At 41.0% G+C, this 22,580-nt stretch overlaps 1 protein-coding gene across 2 annotated transcripts; it reads left to right on the top strand.

Moving 5' to 3' along the window:
- The first annotated feature begins 52 nt into the window (after positions 1-52).
- On the top strand, positions 53-21,695 carry kin (Kin17 DNA and RNA binding protein). Of its 2 annotated transcripts, XM_078552976.1 has the most exons (13): positions 53-224; positions 3,747-3,841; positions 5,023-5,066; positions 9,067-9,189; positions 9,613-9,794; positions 12,445-12,493; positions 14,171-14,228; positions 16,354-16,471; positions 17,664-17,714; positions 19,349-19,417; positions 20,423-20,522; positions 20,644-20,744; positions 21,268-21,695. In XM_078552976.1, the coding sequence occupies exons 1-13, from the start codon at positions 111-113 to the stop codon at positions 21,328-21,330; spliced, it is 1,167 nt and encodes a 388-aa protein (XP_078409102.1). In that variant the 5' UTR covers positions 53-110; the 3' UTR covers positions 21,331-21,695. The 2 variants fall into 2 exon arrangements, with proteins under 2 accessions (XP_078409102.1, XP_078409103.1); XM_078552977.1 differs by lacking the exon at positions 5,023-5,066 and having other exon boundaries at positions 86-224.
- The last annotated feature ends 885 nt before the right edge of the window (positions 21,696-22,580 follow it).

Here is a 22,580-nt window from a genome sequence, read left to right as displayed (position 1 = left end):
TTAGGCACGTTCATGACGGGTGCGGGGTGCGAGAACGTGGTGACGAACACACGTTGCGCAGGAACCGGTGACGTCAGCGCGTCCTGTGTCGTCCGGCTGCAGCTGCGAGAATGGGCAAAGCCGAGTTCCTGACGCCGAAGGCCATCGCCAACCGCATCAAATCCAAAGGGCTGCAGAAGCTGCGATGGTACTGCCAGATGTGTCAGAAGCAGTGTCGGGACGAGGTGAGCGAGCGAGCCAGCCAGGCAGCCAGGGCGGGGTACACCTTTCACATTCGGGCCTTGCTGAAAGGATTCGGGGCCCAGGCCCTCTGGGATGGGGTGGGGGAGAGACCCGAGGCCTGGTCAAGGACGGACGGACGCACGTTGGTTGCCTTCTAGGGAGCGCCAGGGAAGGTTCACCAGGACCGGTTCCCCCCCGGGACGAGGGGGCTTGTCCTGTGAGGAGAGATTGAGGAAACGAGGCAGGAGTTTCGATGAAGAGTCAGGTTGGACTCGAAAGGTTGTCTCTGCCTCCCTCTCCCCAGGTGCTGCTGAGTTTTTCCAGCCTTCCGTTTCTGTTTTTATTTCAGATTTACAGCATCCGCAGTATTTTTTTTAACTTTTATTTCAGTGCCACATTCCCTGGAGTTTAAAAGAACCTCCTTGAAACATAACATTTTTGGAAGGAAGAATGAGGAGAGGCCGAAGGGCACAATTCTAATGGGACGGTACAGGAGCTAAGGGGAGGTGTCAGCTGTGGCTCAGTTCATAGCACCCTCGCCTTTTGTCAGAAGGTTGTGGGTTCATGTCCCACTCCCGGAAACCAAGAACTGTGAATGTACTCGAAAGAGTTACATGCGATCTGTTGATAACTTGAAAGAGTTACAGGAGCTAATTTGAGGTGTCAGCTGTGGCTCAGTTCATAGCACCCTCACCTTTGAGTCAGAAGGTTGTGGGTTCATGTCCCACTCCAGGACTTGAACAAAAAAAAGTCAAGAACTGTGAATGTACTCGAAAGAGTTACAGGAGCTAAAGGGTCTGGTGGTGGGTGGGTATAAAGAACCAAAGTGGATGTGAGAAAAAAAAAACCTTTTTTATGCAACTAAGTGGCTAAGGACCTGGAATTCACTGCCTGAAAGAGTGGTGGAGGCAGATTTAATCATGGCTTTCAGAAGGAATTGGATTTTTCTTTTAAATAGAGGAAACATTTGCAAGGCTTTGGCAGGGGTGCGGAGGACTGTGATGAGGTGAGTGGCTCTTGGAGGGAGGAGTTGCTCGTATGGATACAATAGGTTGAATAACCTGTGCTGTAACCATTCTATGATTCTATGAAAATTCTTAAGGAGCTTTACGAGGCAGATGCTTAGAAAATGTTTGAGAATCAAAATAAGGGGATAGTCATTTAGGACTGAGATGAGGATAAATTTCTTCGTCAAAGCATTGAAATTCTCTACCTCAGACCTGTGGATGCTGTTTCATTGAGTATATGCAAAACAGGGGTGGCGGGGAGGGCGCGAAGGTTTTTGGGTAGTAAGGGATATGGGGATAGTGTGGGAAACTGGAGTTGTGGCAGATGATCAGCCATAATCTTGTTGAATAACAGAGCAGGCTCAAAGGTTAAAATGGCCTACTTCTCCTATTTCTTACCTTCGAAGAACCTGGATCCGGAATATATAACTTAATGACTATCTTTTTTCATTGGAGTGTGCACGTCTGCTTTTAATGGGAAAGCTTAGTTGTTCATTTCTTAAAGCTTTAACCTTTCTTCTGAAAGTATTCATTTTTGCTCAGTGATTTCTTTTAGTGTGTTAAATATTCAGTACGTTAAGGGACCGATTATAAACTGGGATTAGGAGTGATAATAGCGAGCTCTCCCATACCTCAACTCACTGGCACTGCCGTACAAACCAAAGGATGCCTTTTGTGATTTCTTTTTTTTTATCCTCGCCCAAGTCAAATTTTGCTCCCAGTGTTTGAGTGGAACAGGCTGTGTAAGGACAGTTGGAGAGGATGAGAATAAAATATCAGTTTACGGGATATAGATTTTGGGGAGAATACTGTCAGGATTGTTTGACAAACCTATTAGATTATTTTGATAAACTTGCTGACCTGTGAATAAGGATGAGACAGTCGGTAATATTTATGTGAATTTTAAGTTTAACTTTTCCCATATAGGTTAAGTACAGGATTCAGTCTCAAGGAATAAATGCATTGAATTTGGTCAGTATACCAAGTTAAGAGAATTGAATCTTAGAAAATGAAGGCATTAAAGATTCTATATAGGTAATGCTTTATTGTGTACCTCAGAAACATCAAAGATATTCACATAGTGAATACATTACAGTGCACCAATTTATGTGGGCCCATGTGGTGGCATCTTACAACCAAGACCCCACAAAAGGCAACAAGAGGATAGAATCTCCCTAAATTTGCAGATAGCACTAAATTGGGAGGGATAGTCAATATTGAGAAGGACTGCAACAAATTGCAAGACAACATTAATAACCTTACAGAAAGGGAATATAATTGACCATTTAATTTCAACACTGTGGAGTGTGAAGTTTTACATTTTGGTGAGAAAAATAAGCAGGTCCCATTTCTTAGAAAATAAGAATCAAAATGGGGCTGAGGAGCTTGGGGCTGTGGGAGTACAAATATACAATCACTAAGAGTAGCAAAGCAGGTCAATTAAGCCATAAAAAAGGTCAAGTATTTGGGGTTATTTCTAGAGGGATAGAATTGAAAAGTAGAAAAGTTATGTATTGAGCCTTCATTAGACTACACATGGAGTATTGTGTACAGTTCAGGTTGCCATATTATGAAAATTATATAGAGGCACTGGAGAGGGAGAGGATTTATAAGGATTTTATCAGAAATACCAGGTTATACATATCAGGAATGATGAACAGGCTGGTCTTTTTCCTCTTGAAAGAAGATGGTTGATAGGTGATCTAATAAAGGTCAATAAAATTATGAAATGTCTGGTTAGGAGTTGGTTGTTCGTGGTGTGCTACGCTAATTGGTGTTGGGGCCCCTATTCATTTTTATAAATGACTTGGAGGGTGGAATCTGTTCAAAGGTGTCAAAATTGAAAACATTATCTACATGGAAGTTGTGGCTAATTATGAGTGTGGTTAATTACTGCACAGATCCAGAGAGATATGTGGATAGAGTTTGTGGGCAGGAGTATTTAAAATGGGTAGGTGTAAATTAATGAGACTGGGCAACATGAAATACTTACTCAGTAGGAATAATTGAGATAGAAGTTTTGGAGCAGGAAGGACACTTAGAATATTGATAGAGAGATTGCTAACACCAACAACCAGGTGTCCCAGGTGATGGAGGATCAAATAAAATATATACAGCATAAACAAAAACCTCCTACCTGGCTGAACATGACCACTGCTTATGGGGTATCATAATATTGAAGCAGATTCAACAATGGACTGCAAGATTTGTACCAGAATTAAAAGGATTGAGTTATGAAGAAGATTTGTTTATTCTGGGATTTTTTTTCCTTGCTCGACAAAGAGGACTCTTCATAGACGGTGTATGAATCTGTGACAAATTGCCAGTTCAGGCGGTTGAATAGTTCCAGAAAGAAACCAGACAAGATCTTTGCATTTGCAAAGATTCATTTTATATAGTGAGATACATCACCAGAAAGAAAGGCAATTGAATGGCCAGGCTAGATGGGAAAGTGGTCGTTTCTTCCCTGAAATATGTAGATATGTGAATATTGATAAGATTTATGTTGTATTCCAGAATGGTTTCAAATGTCATTGCATGTCGGAATCACACCAGCGACAGCTTCTGCTGGCATCGGAGAACCCACAGCAGTTCATGGACTACTTTTCAGAGTATGTACAGTGTGACACTTTAAAACCCTCTGTCAGTTGTGCTCAGTATGATGTTATGTATTGAAATTCATAGCTTTTGGGTGATGCATAAGGTTTTAACTTTAAAGAAAAACATAATTTCTTGAAACTTACCCCCTGTCTTGCTGTATCCAACTTAGTTGTTTCTTTATTTCAACGTTTTTCATTCTCTCCTGCTCCATTACAATTCTGTAAAAGAATCTATTAGATCTGCCCCAGCGTTACCTGGACCATCGTTTTGAAAACAGGGTCTGTATTTAATATAGCAGTAATGAATGTTTTTATTTAAAATTTTGACGTAGCGTAGAATGTTACAGCATGCAAAGAGGACATCCATCCCATCAAGCTTGCGCTAGTATTTTCCTCAACATTTGGCTTCTTGCTTGATCACGATCTTCTGCTTATAAACTGAAGTGAATTGGAAATTATGGAAGTAGTTTTGTACACAACCAATTGATTTTACCCCAGTGCCTTTTAAAGCACCGTGACCCTACACATTTAGCACTGTCCTCTATTTAGAGAAAGCTGTGCACCATCATTTAACTTAAAGTTTGAAATGGTAGAAAACTAGACAGTCGACAGGCCTATTTAAAATTTCTCTTCTAAAGTTCCAAAATTTAGCTTTTGCAGTGGTCTAACTTGTGCTGGTCAGTCAATGTGAAACTGCCTCCTACAGGTGATCTCAGACTCCATGCAAAATGTCACAACTAATGTCATTTGTGCTGCAGCTGTAGGACTTATGGTGTGTAGGTTCAATTCACAAATTACTTCAGAGCAGTGCAATTGTGTAGTGTAATTATCCCATTAGAGCTTGAGAGCCCGGAATTAAAATAATTGGTAAAGAAGCCAGGGGAGCTGAGAAGTTTTGTTTTAAACTCAGCAAGTTGTTATGATTCGGAATGAATTGCCTGAAAGGTTGGTGGAAGCAGATTCAGGAGTAACTTCAAGATAATTAGATCTGTACTTACAAAGGAAACATTTGCTAGGCTATGGGTAAAGAACCAGGAAATGGAACAATTTGCTACCCTTTTCGGAGAGCCAACGCAAGCCAAACGCCGCCTGCTCCTGTGCTGTATAATTCTATTCTACAACTCAGCAGTGGTGGCGTTTTCTACGGATGTCAAATTCTGAAATATTGAACAGAATTTCTTTTTCCCCTCCAGGGAATTTCGCAATGAATTTCTTGAACTACTTCGAAGACGTTTTGGTGAGTTTGTGGTCCCTTTCATTCCGCGCACAACCTCTGTAGATCTAACTTGGCTTACAGCGGGGTTCAAATTTTAAGCAAACAAGTACTGTGATCAGTATTTGTTGCTGGCTCACCTGTGTGTCCTTTTTATAAGGTTATATTGATATTAACATTGCCCCTCATTAGTGCTTCATTTGTTCCCAGAAATGAAGCACACAAGCTGGCATGCCAACCGTTTTCAGCCTGTCTGCTCATTAATGTTAGTTGGCAATATGTGTCCTCTTGACAGAATAACAGCAAAACCGTTTTTTAAAATTCATTCACGGGATGTGAGCTTCGCTGGCTGGATCAGCATTTATTGCCCACCCCTGATTGCCCTTGAGAAGATGGTAGTGAGCTGCCTTCTTGAACCACTGCAGTCCGTGTGGTATAGGTACACCCACAGTGCTGTTAGGAATGGAGTTCCGGGATTTTGACCTATCAACAGTGAAGGAATGGCGATATATTCCCAAGCCAGGAATGTGAGTGACTTGGAGGGGAACTTCCAAGTGGTGGTGTACCCATCTATCTGCTGCCCATATCCTTCTAGGTGGTAGTGGTTGTGGGTTTGGAAGGTGCTGTCTAAGGAGCCTTGGTGAATTCCTGCAGTGCATCTTGTAGATGCTACACACTGCTGCTACTGTGTGTTGGTGGTGGAGGGAGTGAATGTTTGTGGATGTGGTGCCAATTAAGCGGATTGCTTTGTCCTGGACGGTGTCCAGCTTCTTCAGTGTTGGAGGAGCTGCACTCATCCAGGCAAGTGGGGAGTATTCCATCACATTTCTGACTTGTGCTTTGTAGATGGTGGACAGGATTTAGGGAGTCAGGAGGCAAGTTACTCGTCGCACGATTCCTAGCCTCTGACCTACTCTTGTGGCCACATTATTTATATGGCTAGTCCAGTTCAGTTTCTGGTCAATGGTAAACCCCAGGATGTTGATAGTGGGGGATTCAGTGATGGTAATGACATTGAACATCAAGGAGTGATGGTTGGATTCTCTCTTGTTGGAGATGGCCATTGCCTGACACTTGTGTGGCACGAATGTTACTTGCCGTTTGTCAGCCCAAGCCTGGACATTGTCCAGGTCTTGCTGCATTTGGATATGGACTGCTTCAGTATCTGAGGAGTCGCAAATGGTGCTGAACATTGTGCAATCATCAGCAAACATCCCCATTTCTGACCTTATGATGGAAGGAAGGTCATTGATGAAGCAGCTGAAGATGGTTGGGCCAAGGACACTACCCTGAGGGAAATCCTGCAGTGATGTCCTGGAGCTGAGCTGACTGACCTCCAACAACCACAACCACCTTACTTTGTGCTAGGTATGACTCCAACCAGTGGAGAGTTTTTGCCCTGATTCCCATTGACTCCAGTTTTGCTAGGGCTCCTTGATGCCACACTCAGTCAAATGCTGCCTTGATGTCAAGAGCAATCACTCTCACCTCCCCTTGGGAATTCGGCTCTTTTGGCCATGTTTGAACTGAGGCTGTAATGAGGTCGGGGCTTCCGTGAGCAGGTTATTGCTAAGCAAGTCTCGCTTGATAGCACTGTTGATGACCCCTTCCATTACTTTACTGTTGATCAAGAGCAGACTGATGGGGTAATTGGCCGGGTTTTGTTTGTCTGGTTTTTTGTGTACAGGACATACCTGGGCAATTTTCCATATGGCTGGGTAGGCGCCAGTGTCGTAGCTTGACTAGGGGTGCGGCAAGTTCTGGAGCACAAGTCTTCAGTACTATTGCCGGAATATTGTCAGGGCCCCATAGCCTTTGCAGCATCCAGTGCCTTCAGCCATTTCTTGACATATGAGTGAATCGAATTGGCTGAAGACTGACACCTGTGATGCTGGGGACCTCCAGAGGAGGCCGAGAGGGATCATCCATTTGGCACTTCTGGCTGAAGATTGTTGAGAATGCTTCAGCCTTTTCTTTTGCACTGCTGTGCTGGGCTCCTCCATCATTGAGGATGGGGATATTTGTGGAGCAGCCACCTCCAGTGAGTTGCTTATTTTTGTCCACCACCATTCAAGACTGGATGTGGAAGGACTGAAGAGCTTAGATCTGATCCTTTGGTTTTGGAATCGCTTAGCTCTGTCTATCACTTGCTGCTTATGCTGTTCGGCAGGATTACACAAGTAGGCCTGTTTTATAGCTTCACCAGATTGACACCTCATTTTTAGGTACGCCTGGTGCTGCTCCTGGCATCCCCTCTTGCACTCTTTGTTGAACCAGGGTTGAGTGGGGGAATATGCCGGGTTATGAGGTTGCAGATTGTGTTTGAGTACAATTCTGCTGCTGCTGATGGCGCACAGCGCCTCATGGATGCCCAGTCTTGAGTTGCTAGATCTGTTCGAAATCTATCCCATTTAGCACAGTGGTAGTGCCACACGACATGAGGGAGGGCATCCTCAATGTGAAGGCGGGACTTCGTCTCCACAATGACTGTGCGGTGGTCACTCCTACCGATACTGTCATGGACAGTTGCATCTGCAGCAGGCAGGTTGGTGAGGATGAGGTCAAGTATGTTTTTCCCTCTAGTTGTTTTCCTCACCATCTGCCGCAGACCCAGCCTAGCAGCTGTCTTTTAGGACTCTGTCAGTATTGGTGCTACTGAGCCACTCTTGGTGATGAACATTGAAGTCCCCCACACAGAGAACATTATGCGCCCATGTCATCCTCAATGCTTCCTCCAAGTGAAGTTCAACTTGGAGGAGCACTGATTCATCAGGGAGGGAGGGTGATATGCGGTAATCAGCAGGAGGTTTCCTTGACCTGATGGCATGAGACTTCATGGGGTCTAGATTCTGAGGACTCCCAGGGCAACTCCCTCTCGACTGTATACCACTGTGCAACCACCTCTGCTGGGCCTGTCCTGCCGGTGGGACAGGACATACCCAGGGATGGTAATGGTGGAGTCTGGGACATTATCTGTAAGGTATGGTTCCATGAAGATGACTTTGTCAGGCTGTTGCTTGACTCGTCTGTGAGACAGCTCTCCCAATTTTGACACTAGCCCCCAGTAAAGAGGATTTTGCAGGGTTGACAGGGCTGCGATTGCCATTGTCGTTGGTGCTTAAGTTGGTGCCAGGTGGTCCATCCGGTTTCATTCCTTTTCGACTTCATAGCGGTTTGATATAACTGAGTGGCTTAGGCCATTTCAGAGGGCATTTGTGACTGCAGACCCACAGCAATGTGGTTGACTCTTATGTAGGCCAGACCTGGTAAGGACGACAGATTTCCTTCCCTAATGGACATTAGTGAACCAGATGGGTTTTTACAACAATCGACAATGGTTTCATGGTCATCATTAGACTTTTAATTCCAGATTTTTTATTGAATTCAAATTCCACCATTGGCCGTGGCTTCGAACCCGGGTCCCCAGAGCATTACGCTGGGTCTCTGGATTTCTAGTCCAGCAACAATACCACTGCGCCTCCCCCTTTCGCCCATTCTCCTCTAGGTTCACTAAAGAAGTGAGCTGTAGAAAATGTGAAGTGAATGCTACCTCGGTTTACCTTTGCTACTTCAGCTCATCTTTATGTAACTTGGGCGTTTACTTTTTTTTCATACCGAATCAGTGTTCCCAAGGAACATAATATCATGTAATTCAGAGACAGTATTGTGGGAAGATTATTTATACAGTCAATACCATTATTGAACAGGTAGTAAGCAATGCCCAATAATGACCAGGAGTGACTTCCTTTCTGATTTGATTGTCCACCAATGCCTTTGTGGTGAAGAATGTTTACTGCCAACTTATATGTGTTTGGGACCTTTCCACATAGGGAATACCAGGATTGGGTGGAGAATTAGATACTACCACTTTGACCCCATCTATACCTGCACCACCATGTCACCCTTGTGTTTGGAGTTTTGTTTTAATTTCTTTCTTCTGGTATAGATCCAATATTAGCATGATTTCTGTTACTATAATATGCATTCCTTCTAGTAGTAAGATACATGACCTCAATTTTTTTAGGAACCAAACGTGTTCACAACAATGTTATCTACAATGAATACATCAGTCACCGGGAGCATGTTCATATGAATGCAACAATGTGGGAGACACTGACTGACTTCACTAAATGGTTAGGCAGAGAAGGTGAGTGATATCTGCGTGATTGTTATTTTTGAGTTAGTTATCCTTGCCTCTCCCCTATACCCTGATTTAATTTTTTAAAAAGTCACCCCCCCCCCCACCCCGCGTTATTTTTGCAGTCCGCAGTTTATGGATCAAGTTTCTCCACCTTAACACAAAAATAGAGATTGCAAAACAAAGACTGAATAGTGCATTAGAACTGATTTTAAGTCTAGCTAACACTTGTTGGAAGAATCATAGCTGGAGACAAGCGAGTAGTAATAAAGCAGTCCCCATCACATTTATTTTCGCATCAAATCTCAGTGTTCAGATGAGCTGTTTGAGATCCATGTGTTTTTAAATTACTGTTCAGGCAGTTGTAGTTATTAAGCATAAGCCTGCACAAATTGATCACCATAGCTTAAGTTTATTGCATTCCAATTTCAGGTTACTGCAAAGTAGATGAAACACCCAAGGGCTGGTACATTCAATACATTGATCGAGATCCCGAAACTATTTGTAGACAACAGGAACTGGAGAAAAAGAAGAAGCAAGAGCTGGATGATGAGGAAAGAAATGCCAAGTTTATTGAAGAACTAGTTAGGAGAGGAAAAGAAGGGAAAGAGGAGGTAAAATGTTGATCATTCATATTGAGGAATCATTGTTTCCCTTTGTGATCCACCATCATGTTACCTGTTCCAAAGCACCCAGCACCTGATCTGCTGTGGTTTCTCCTGTCCTGGCATGGCCAGCTCACAAGTGTTCCAAGGTTCCATCCTTGTGTTTTCTCCTGTTCCTCAACTATTTGCTTCCCTCGTTAACATTAACCATAGATACAGGGTGAACTTTCATATGTTTAACTGAGCAGCTCCTGTAGGCATCACTTTTGACTCCATAGCTATCATGGTGCTGCATGATTGTTTGTAACTTAACATTGTCAAATCCAAAGCCACCGGTTTAAAAATTCCATACCTTAACCCTGTCCCCACCCAGACCCCCAACCATGCCCCAACCCATCTCCATCTCATTTGTCCAGATGGCAGGCGACGTTATTGTTCTGCTTAACCCTGAGCCTAGCTGCTAACCTCTTATTCTATCCATCACTTAAGTTCATCTACTTCCACCTCAGCAGCATCACCCACCTCTGCCTCTACTTCGTCCCAACACCACTGAAACCCTTATCCATGCATTTCAGTTCTGGATTTGCTTCTTCAAACCTCAAACTCCCCTAAGCACTTCTTGCCAGCATCTTGCACTCTACTTTTTCACAAATTCCAACTTGTCTAATATTCCACTGCTTATACTTTATTCCACATTGCATCAACTCTATTCTCTGTGATGTTCATTGGCTTCTTGCCACCCCACAATGCAATGAATTCGAAGTGTTCATTGCCATATACAAATCCTTCCATGGCCTTTCCGCATTCAACAATGCAATCTCCACCAGCCTTATTTACAGCTACGTACCTCCTTACCTGGCTCTACACTTCTTCACGCTCTTCTCCCCCTTCCTTCTCCACCCTTATTGGCAGAGCTTTCAACTGTTTTGGCCTCTCCCTCTGGAACACTTTCTAAATTGTTGTTATGTTACCACCCTCCCCATCTTCAAAAGCCTCTACAAAACTTAGCCCTTCAACTATGTCTCTGTCATCGCTTCACATTGAAGCTTCACTGTTATTGCTTATGATCCATTTTTTGCACCTGAAATCCCTTGAGCAGCTTACAGTATTAATGGCACAATCTAACTTTAGCTTTTCAGAACAACTGAGAAACTTATCCCTCCAGAAATGTTGTCACAATTCCAATGAAGTCAGTTATGACACTAATAACTAATGATTTTAATGGAAATGTTCACTTTGCCACTCTCTATCAGGAAAAATGCACTCAACCCTATTTAGAAAAGAAGCACTAGATTATCTGAAACAGACTGTATTTTGAGAAACTAATAGAACAGCTATTGATAACCAACATAAACCATACCTCTCAATATTACCTTGTAGTACTGCAAAGTAGGTTTTCTTTCTTCTCCCCCCTCCAATTTTCTCTCTCTTTTCTCTGCTTAACCTTCCTCTCCTGAAGACAATGATTCCCTAATGAGCTGAATGGCCTTCCTCAACTGTATTAATCTTGTAATAGCCTCTTTTTAATCAGATAAGCAAACACACTATCAATCAATTAGTTAATTATGTAACACAGCACCAAAGTGATCAATATATTTTGTTGAGGGAGAATAGATGTTATTGCAGATGGAAGATAGATGAGTAATATATATTTTTTAGTTTGGGAATCCCTATGCCACATTTAAAGGGTGCAGCCTCTTTAGATGTGGTTCAAAACAGAATGTTCAGCACAATCTCAATCTGTAACACATGGGTGCAAATCCATAGTGAAACATCCTCTTGCAGTTCACAGTTGTCTCTTGAGTTGACTATTCCAATGTTCTCCTAGCTGAATTTCCATCGTCCACCCTGCATAAGCTTGAGGTCTCCAAAAACTCTGCTGTCTATGTTGCACCAAGTCCTTTTCACCCATTAACATTGTGCTCACTGTTGGTTCCCACTCCTGTAAAGCCTCAATTTTAAAATTCTCATCTTGATTTTCAAATTCCCCCGTGGTGTTGCTCCTCCCTATCTGTGTAAACTCCTCTACCCCTACAGCCCTCTGCGATATCTGCACTCTGTCAATTCTGGCCTCTTGTGCACCCCCTATTTTAATCGCTCCACCATTGGCAGCTGTCTCAGTCCTAATTTCTCCGCCCCTCTACCACTCCTCCTTTGAGAGGCTCCTTAAAACCTTTTAAGCAAACTTTTGGTCATCCGTTCTAATGTTTCCTTATATGGCTTTGTGTGAACTTTTGTTCGATCACACTCCTGCGAACATTTTACTCTACTAAAGGTGCTTTTTTTTATTCATTCACGGGATGTGGGCTTCGCTGGTTGGGCCAGCCTTTATTGCCCATCCCTAGTTGTCCTTGAGAAGGTGGTGGTGAGCTGCTGCCTTGAGCTGCTGCAGTCCATGTGGTGTAGGTACACCCACAGTGCTGTTCGAAAGGGAGTTCCAGGATTTTGACCAAGCGACAGTGAAGGAACGGTGAAATATTTCCAAGTCAGGATAGTGACTGGGTTGGAGGGGAACTTCCAGGTGTTCCCATGTGTCTGCTGCCCTTGTCCCTCTAGATGGTAGTTGTCGTGGGTTTGGGAGGTGCTGTCGAAGGAGCGTTGGTAAATTTAATTACAAGTTCTTGATGTAAGAAACATGATTACTATTTTACTCTTTTAGATTGTTCCCGTTTTCACGGAGTTGAAAAGAGAAAATGAGGAAGGAAAAGGTACGTTTGTGAAGTGAGAACTTTTTTTTATTGTTCTCTTAACTTCATCAAGCATCATGCTTCATTCTGTCTATTGCATATGTGCGTAACTTGAGACTTCAATTGCTTCTCAATCCCCATAAAATATCCTATTTTTCCTGAAAGAGCAGAAGGTGTTGTGACACTTTTTTTCCTCACCTGTGTCTACATGTGCATGCTCTCCTTGAAAAGTTACTACACATTAATTGAGAGCAGGAACCAAGGCTAATTTTTCTCCTTCCTAGCACAATGTTATTAAGTCCAGTAGTAGCATCCCAAATGCCACCCTTGCTGATATTTGCTTACTGACTGTAAGAATCAAGTTTGAGACCATTTCAACTGAATTCATTTTGACGCAGTTTATCTAATTCTTATCAATTCTTTTACACTTTCTCCATTTGTTTCCTTGGTCAGCTGAAAATTGTACTTCAACCACCTATCATCCATTAATGCTAATTGTATTTTCAATAACTGTGCCAATAGAATATCACCAAATGGCTTTGTCTCAAAAATCAGTGGATGAGTTTCATCGGAACATAGGAGCAGAAGTAGGCCATTCAGCCTCTCAAGCCTGCTCCACCATTCAGCTAGATCATGGCTGATCATCTACCTCAGCACCATTTTCTGGCAGTATCCCCATATCCCTTGATGCCATTAGCATCTAGAAATCTATTGATTTTTGTCTTGAACATACTCAGTGACTGAGCTTCCACAGCCCACTAGGGTAGAGAATTCCAAAGATTTACTACCGTCTGAGTGAAGAAATTCCTCCTCTTCTCAGTCCTAAATGAGATGTTTCAAAAAAGACATTTGGAAGTCCTGTAGACTCTGGAACTCCCTTCCTAAATAGCTTAACCTCTCTCTCTCCTTTAAGACACTCCGTAAAATGTTTGACTAAGCATTCAGAAGGCTGGCTTAGCACCTCCTTCTGTGTATTGATGAGAAATTTTGTTAAATGTGCTACATTAATGCAAATTGCTTTTGTTTAGCTCTTAAAAATGAGTAACTATGCTGTTTAATCAATGCACACGTGTTTAGCAATGGTACAAAGCACATGCCCAAGGGGCAGGCACTAAACATTCTCTGCTAAAGTTAAGGTTGAAATTGGAAAATTTTTCTTTTACTTAGCAACACCTTTCTGTATTTATCTCTTCTCGTTGCTTGTTGGCTACTTTCAGTTAAATTCTGAGTTATTCCTGAATATTTCATTCCTGTATTGAAGCATTTTTAATTTTCTAGATTTTACTTCTTCAGCAAATAAGCAGTGAATGAATTATTTCCCTCTCACCCAGCTCATTTGTTCCCCTTAATTTGTTCATATACTAACTGCACCTTAATTATAACTAGAGGAGTTGATTTGCATTATTTTAGGATTGACTTTCAATGTCCTACAGAACTATTTTGTCTGAAATGTTCCACCATAGTTAATACTCAATTCAAGTTAATTATTTTAGTATATTTTTTCCTAACTAATGTTTTAAGATTATTATTAGAAAATGGATTATTCATGGAAGCTACCTATATTTTGATGCCTTTGAGGTTTGACACATCAAGTAGGAGGGCATCTGTCACAGAAAGGGTTAAATTATATAACACATTTCCAGCACTTTAAGACCATAGACAATCAACCCAAGTCTAATTTCTTACTTTTGTTTATAGTTGCCTTTAATTTAAACAAAGGACAAAGTGCTTCAACAACAGCTGCTCCTAAATCTAGGTAAGGAACCTGTTTTGCTGTTTTGTTATAATTTAATAACCATTCGGGCTGCAACCGAGGTTATTTGCTGAGCAAGCCAAATCCCAGAGGGAAACTTGTCTTCCTGGTCATAACTTTTTTTGTTTAGTATTTTGAAAACTAGGGAAAAACTACTGACTCCAGAAGCCTAGAATCCCAATAACACTTTAAAGATTTTAACATTGAAAGATTTATTAACAAGATGAAAAAAATCTTAAATACGCAAGATTAAAATTACACAGTTGAAACAGTCTTACAAACCTTCCCAATAAAAAAACCCCACATTGTCAGAACACACAAGTAAGCTACTTGGCAACAGCTCCCATATAGATTTTTAACCATAAAAATCCAACAATATTACCCAAGGCTAAAACTGCCGCCACTTCAATAAAGTATACCACACGACTTCTCACTCTCTTCCATTCTGCTGTGGAAATCCGAAGGAAGTTCAGAAACGGACTGCTTTCTGAAAAAAAACTTTTCTGGCTTGAAATTGGATGGCTGCTCCAAATTCATAACTTCTCTCAGCACAGAGCTGGTCTCAGGGCATCTTTCCCACACAGCCACCTCAACTCAACTACACATCTTTTCTTAAATATCTTTTTTTTCCCTCTCTTTCATCCTAGACTCCATTGTCCTAAGCATCTTTTTGAACTCAACTTTTCCGAAATGTAAAGATCCCTCATGTTTTCCAATTGCCTCCACTTTCAGCTCAAATAAAATTTAATAACTTTCCCTTGTTTACTCATGAAACCTTTGTAAGTTGTAAAAGTTCGTTAAACTCCCTTTGAAATCTTGCAGCTGAAATGTCAAGCCCTTACCTTTCACCTAATGCAAATTTTAAAACAAACCTATTTACTTGTAATTGCAACTTCACTATAGTCTCTCATTACAAATGCATGCATCTAGCACCTTTACCTTTCATCTCTCAGTTCCCACAGACAAGCTGTCTTTACTAACTTTACCCCAGTTTAATGAACCATGGGCACGCGTGCACGCCCTTCTTTACAGAAGACCACCATATTTTCACAAGTGTTAAAATAATAACATCCATTTTCACAATAATGCACCTCTTAAAGACTTTATTAAAAAAATGTTGATTTTTCTGACACACTTTCTACTTTTTGTGTAGGTTCTTCTTGAGTGTAAAATGGCTGTTAACTGAGAAAGGAAATACATTTTTGCAAAAGAAATGTTGCTCTTTGAAGATTACATTTTTGGCGTCATTTGTTTTATGTTTTCCCTAGTAAAAATTTTTAATTGCATCATTTGCCCATGTTTTTAATAGCCCACTTCCTCTGAATTGGAATGCTGATGTTCATAATTATCATATCAATCCTGACTGGACAGGCAACTTGGCAACATGGCTTCTGCAACAACATTCTTAAGGCAGACGATAGCCACAGTGGAGCTGTCCGTAGTTATTCAATTCACGTTTGTGTGTTATTCTTCCTCTTTGTCTTCCCCTTCGCCTCCCCCCCGACCCCCACTCTGTGAACGCGATAATGATGTAACTACACTTACGCTCGTAACTGAGAGGTATTTTAGTAGCATAGCAACCCACTCGTTAGAACTTTTGTGGATGATTGTCTCATCAATTCCTCATACCTGATCTCCTTTATTTCTGAATAATCAGCCATTATGTGGACTTCAGGAAACTGAGTAAAACGTAAGCGACAGTAATACTCATCATAGACAGTTGAATTTATTCTGTTAACTCAGTGCAGCGAGTGAAGATGCTGTTCCAGTTGTTCAAATGTTAATTGGACATGTGGCGAAGTTGTTCAGATTTAGAGTACAACTGAGACAGGAAGGGACATGTGAAACATTAATGCCAAATTTTGCTGAATGAGGTAGATGGGCCTTATTTCATTTATTGCATGTTCTTAAGTTGGAAGGGTCAATCTAGTCCACGAAGAAAATGTTGACTGCCCTCACTGTTCAGGAGAGTCAACTAACATCATTGTTTGAATCACAGGGTGGTCTGCAGCCTAATCACCAGCTCGCTTAGCTGAGGGTGGGCAGGTGAGGTTGAGAAGAGGTGGGGGGAGGTAACAGCCAGTTGATTACATAAGAATATTCAAACCATATCTTGCATGTTTTTCAGTACCCTGGGACCAAGTCCATTGCAAACGATAGCTTCGGTAAAACGAAAGGAATTGGGTCACACTTCTTCCGATACAAAGGACAAGAAGAAGAAGTCTGCACTGGATGAGATTATGGAGGTAGAGTACTGAGTGTATTTCACTTTTTCGCTCCTGTTGTCCGGTAATTGATTTTGTAGTTCCGAATGTTTGTTTGAATGAAGAGCAGGCATGTTTGGATCTGTTGCAGCCCATTATTCCTGATTTTAAACACTCCACCATTTAGTTGCCATATTTGAATTCTCTCCCTAATCCTCTCCACCTCTCTACCACTCTCTTTTTAAGGAACTCCTTAAAACCTACTTCTTTGACCAAGCTTTTGACCATCTACTCTACTATCTCCTTAAGTGGCTTGATGTCAATTTTTTGTTTGGTAACACCTATAAAGTGACTTGGGATGTTTTGTTATGTTAAAGGGTTAATGCAAGTTTGGCGTTGTAATGGCAAAGATCAGCTCCACTTGATTAACCAGCAACAAAGAGGGGGGAACTTCATTGCAATTTTAAAACAAAGTTGCTAGTTTCCCAGTTACTACTGGAGTCACTCACCATTGTGCCCAGGATTACTAGGAAGCAGTTGAATATGGGAGTAATTAATTAATGGACAGAGGAAGTTCAGTTAAGGGTTTTGATGAAGGTTTTGTAAATGTTTTTGGGTGATTTCGTTTCTCCTACTTGTTCAGAAGGGTGGATTCTGACACTACAATGTTTGACATAATTACAAAAGTGGTTTGGCTATGGGAATTCTATTATGATGAGAAGGAGCAACCAAGAAATGTTAAGCTGGTGAGGTTGAATCACAGATAGTTGGTAATGTGCTGCACCGCTACTTGTCCCCAGATATTGTGTCATGCCTCAGCATTTTGATTCTTTCCACTTCATTTTTTTGTCTGATATTTCTTACCCCCACCACCTCATTCTTCAGCTTTTGGCAAAGGCTATTAACAGCTAGGAATATCCTTTTAAAACTTGAAGTGACCACATCCCTGTTGTTTTCAATTACATTGGAAACTTCTAGCTCTAGCCCTTCAGCCACTGATCCCCCATGAGCTTTCTGCACATGATCTACACTGGAAGCTGCAATGAATATGGGAATCTATTCTGTGTCGGTCGCCCTCACTGGTTAAACATTAATCTGTACATTTGCAGAATGTTATAGTCTAATCAGAATGTCTCCCTAACTTGCAGCATTTATTCTTCATTTAGCCAATGGGCTTAAGGGTGAATTAGTTTTGTGTTTAGAATCATAATTTTGATTATCTTTTTGTGTTTAGTTCGAAGAGCAGAAAAAGAGAAGCCTTAGAAGAGACTACTGGCTTCACGCTGTAAGTTCAGAAAGTAATTCTTGTCTGGCCAACTTAAAATGGAGAGTTTTTTTAACACTTCTTTTGTTATCATGCGTAAGATTATAAACGGAGCTCCTTATAGAACAGCTTGGCTGCCACTTGCAGCCTATTTATCCTTTGCCCAAGACCAGTGATTCACATGGCAAAATAAACTTGTGGAATATCATCCTTCAAAAACTAGTGAAAATCCAGCAATACCATGTAGGTTGAAATCCATTTTTACAGAGTCACAATAACCAGCACCCTGTCAATGGTCCTTTAGTGGAGCTACGAATAAGTTTCTCTAGGCCTCCATTCATGGTTTGCTTGTCTGTGGAATGGGGCTCAATTGTCTTCACTTATTTAGCAGGATGAAATATTAGGAAGGCTGCCCCCAAACTCTCAACAGGAAGTAGCCAATTAAAGTCCTTACAGAATTATTAACTCTAGAGACAAGGTTTTTTTCCCTTGTGGTGTAGTGCCTGACCTCTGGTTACTAACTAATTATGAGTGCAATCAGGGCCAGAATTTTACATCCGTGGGCGGGCGTGCGCCCAATCCGAACGGACTGGTGAAGTAGCGCGAGATGACATCAGGCAAGCACCCAACGTTATCACACACTCACGCGATATTTTGCTCAGCGGGAGTGTGTGGCAGTCGAAAGTGCACCCACCGACAATTAAGTGGGCAATTAAGCCCATTATCGATGCGATCAACAGCGATTTTTACGTGGCCGGTCCATATTTACGGTTGGCGGATGGGCCATTCTCCCAGGCGGCGTTCACGTTTTTGCTCAAACCTCGATCCAGGGCGGGATGAAATCTCCGTGGGGAAATAAAATAAAAAGAGATATCTGGGTTCTGGCTTTTTTGAAGTTATGCTTTCAGGTGCTTGATTGTACTGCATGGACATATTTTGCAGCATTTTTGTCGTATCCTTTAGTCTGTGGAGGTTTGCAGATCCCTGGGACAATTGCCTGCCTTTGGGGAGCTCTCTCGAAGCGCTCACCCGCACCTTGGTTATGTCGGCGCCCACCCTCTTCCTGCCCCCACCCCGGCAGCACTGAGCGTTTCAACAGTGGCTGGCCATTAATTGATCAAACAACATGAAATCGTGGCCCATTTCCCATCCGCTCCCGGGCTTGCCGATCACACACGCCTGACGACCAAAAAATTAAGTCCCAGGTCACTCTGTTAGAAATCACAGTCATAAATCTATGACGCATAATTCATTACAGTAGTGCTGAGAATGGCCCTCAAGCAGCATGTTGGGTAGGACTGTGAATCTCAACACAAGCGCCACGTAATGTTAAACAAAAACAAAAAATGCTGGAAATACTCAGCAGGTCAGGCATTGTCAGAACTGCTGTCTCCACAGATCTGACCTGCTGAATGTTTCCAGTATTGTCTGTTTATTTTTCCCAGGTTTCCAGCATCTGCAGTATTTTGCTTTTGTGAAAATATTGAAGCAGTTCCGTAAATCGTGTTGATTGCCTAAATGTGGATGAAGTGTGTGTTTGATTTAGCCCCCAAGCAACATCTGTTAAGTGTATGGTCTAAGCATATGGTAAAATGACCAAGCTTCAGGAGCTCTTGAAAATTCAATTGATAAGTACTTTTTTCCCATCTTAACAGGGAATAGTTGTTAAATTAATAACCAAGAAACTTGGTGAAAAATATTACAAGAAGAAAGCTATGATAAAGGTAAGAAAAATGTAGATTTCTGAAATCCATAAAAAGGTTGACCTGTAATTTGCAAAGCTTGTACTGTAGAACCTCAATTAATTGCTGCTCACATTCTACTAGATGAATAAGGGAAACTGGCAAATAATTTAGTCTCCCAATCCCTTGCCTGACAGTTTTATAGCTGCTTGATCTATTTGGATCACCTAATTAAGTTCTCATCATTGTGATAAGACCCACTTTTTTCCATGTCATGATGGGGGGAGAAAAGACTCGGCCATCTAATCTGAAGTTCAGTATCTGAGCTGCAGTGATGAATTCTGCTAGGTAATGGATTTCTAGATGATAGCTAGTTACCCTACTGGATCAATTACTTAACATCTGAACAATCAATTAGAAGTGCTCGATTATATTTTAGCTTGTTTAATCAAGACTAAACTTGCTTACTCCCAAAAAAAATTCCAGTGGATAATGCAAATTTCGTTAAATTGGTAAAGACCTGAAATGATTTGTTGCTAAGCTGTTTACAAGAATTTAGGTGTGTCAATAATGGTTCTATTGCCTCTTAAGTAAGAAGGTTGTGGGTTCAAGTTCAACCCCAGAAACTTGAACGCACAACCTACACCGGCGCCTAAGTTGTAATACTGAGGGAGTGCGGCCATTGTCAGAGGGGATGTTGAACAGGAACCCTGCCTGCTCCCTCAGGATTGATGTAAAGGATCCCATGGTGCTATGTGGCGAAGAGCAGGGAATTCTCCTGGAGTCCTAGCCAATATTTATACCTCAACTAACATCTAAAACCAAAACTGATCATTTATTTTATTGCTGTTTGTGCGACTTTGCTGTGTGCAAATTAGTTGCCACATTCCCTATGTTATAACAGTGACTACACTTCAGAAGTACTTGATTGGCTATTAAGCACTATGCGATGCCTTATGAAAGGCACTGGATAAATGCAAGTCTTTCTTACGCTTGGCTAAATGAAAAAAATTGTACTAATGGAGTACGATTCACCTCGCATTACAGGAAGTTCAAGAAAAGTACACTGCTATTATTAAAATGATTGATTCTGGAGACAAACTGAAAGTTGACCAGACTCATTTGGAGACAGTTATCCCGGCCCCTGGTAAAAACCCACATTTCTTTATTAATTGTTACATTTGTCCTGGAAGATTGTTAGTAGTTATGGAACTCAGGCTGTTAATAGTAATGACTGAAACATTATTATCTAACCCCTGCTATTTTAGGTAAGAAGCTGTTGGTGGTGAATGGTGGTTACCGAGGAAATGAGGCCATTCTGGATTCTATAAATGAGAAAAACTTCAGCGCTACAATAATTATAGATTCTGTAAGTACACATCTTCCTTCCCTAGGGAAAAGGATTAATGAAATGGCCATTGTCTCATTGCCAAAAATCCATTAAAGAGATTGCATTGACCTAGTAACTTCTTTCCAATTATTGATGAGTTAATGAACATCAAAACAAACAATTTGCAAAGATCTTGGTTCATGAATAGGCTAGGATAATAATTAGCCTTGCAATGGTGAAAAATAAATTTAAAAACTGCACTGGTTTTGGTATCCTAAGTCACTTTCTGCTGCCATGTAATTTTACAGACAGCGTCATACCTTTTAAAGCTGTTTCAGTGGTTCTTATAAGATGCTGGATTTTCCACTTCTACACTTGCCAGCCAACAATTTTCTGCAGATTAAATTGAATGGGCACAAAATCATGGGACGAGAAGTGGAAAACCCCTGCCTGCTTTTTGAATTGTTAAAAGTTTTTCCAGATTAGGTTTGAATTTTCTAATCTCTTTGGAATTTTTACTGCTATTTTTACAAATGGATGATTAATCATTGTTTCTTCATAGGGACCTCTGCAAGGGAGGAAGATTGAAGGTGTACAGTATGAAGATATTTCAAAATTGGCATAAGAAGCCGTCTTAAGAGTTTCGACTTAATACTTAACAGTTCAAAGCATCATGTTGGTGTCCACTGATTTTTTTTTTTTAAACACAAACTCTACTGTGTCAGAGTTTTAAAACGTTTTCATCTCTAGCTTCAATATACATCTTGAATTTTTCTGCTTCCCCTGCCTCCCATGAGAATGCAATTCATGTTCTTTATTTCCATACATGCGATGGATGGGTGTATGCATTATGTTTCTTGTTTAATATAATCACCAGAAGCAAACTATTTAAATGCTTTGTGTTGTAGTTCAAGGATTTGAGCATTAGTCAAAAGTCATTAATTTGTATATTTGAATAGAAAACAATTAAAACTATTTTTGTTTTGTAAACATGTATGGTTATTTTGCAGTTAGAAAATCAAATTTGGAACTTCATCTCATGTATCTAATATTCCTTTTAATTACATGTTCTGGTATCAGATCTGATTATTTTACCATAACTTAAAACATATACCCATTGTACTGTTAACTGCACTTGGTATTTGATGGTCTTCATTTAGCTTGCGCCTCCAATCATATGTAATTAGTCCCCACAACGACATCAAGCTGTCAAATGGAGACTAGAATACGCTGAGTGTAACTGAGGAATATTGAGAAAGAATTTCCACTTATGTATTAATTTATAAGTTCATATATGCATATATTGACCATATTTCGACTCGTGGACCATATATAGGTGTGCAGTTTATTGCTGTCCATCTATTTTTCTGTTTTTTAGAGATGTTAAAAGTAAAGTGACGTTATAGGACAGAGTTCCTTAAAACATGAATTTTGACTTGGTTATTTTCCAACTACTCAAGTAGCTATAACAATTGTCCTAGACAGCAGCTTGAACATCTTTCTATATCCACACACCCTGCCAGGATTGGTGGGGCTATTGTACTACCATAGTCTAGCGATTCCAGCAGATTTACTGTCATTTCTCCAAAAGGCACAATGGAATTACTTAACCAATTCTGCTTATAAATTGGACATAAGACCCAGTGGAGGTCTCCTGAAAAAGAATGAGAGTATATGCCCCATTGTAATGAAGAAGTAACAAGATGATAATGTATCACATGCTTGCATTAACCTTGTGCCTTTATTTGGTACATATGCTGTGTTTATAAATTTGATAATCTCAATCATGCATTTGAAAATCACAGTCCTGATAAAATTTGCAAAATCTTGTGTTCATTCTGCACTACAATTTTTCATCCATTGTTGGTATTATTA

This window comes from Cetorhinus maximus, chromosome 12 (assembly GCF_964194155.1).
Source record: "Cetorhinus maximus chromosome 12, sCetMax3.hap1.1, whole genome shotgun sequence".
Lineage (NCBI taxonomy): Eukaryota > Metazoa > Chordata > Chondrichthyes > Lamniformes > Cetorhinidae > Cetorhinus > Cetorhinus maximus.
Note: the sequence above shows the minus strand (reverse complement) of the source record. Positions and strands in the feature narration are given on the sequence as shown.

What these genes read in the sequence shown, in the direction of transcription:
- kin (XM_078552976.1), top strand. Translation starts at nt 111, where the DNA reads ATGGGCAAAGCCGAGTTCCTGACGCCGAAGGCCATCGCCAACCGCATC. An exon ending in CACTGGATGAGATTATGGAG is followed by an intron (nt 16,472 to 17,663) that starts GTAGAGTACTGA and finishes TTTTGTGTTTAG; the next exon opens with TTCGAAGAGCAGAAAAAGAG. An exon ending in AGAAGAAAGCTATGATAAAG is followed by an intron (nt 19,418 to 20,422) that starts GTAAGAAAAATG and finishes CTCGCATTACAG; the next exon opens with GAAGTTCAAGAAAAGTACAC.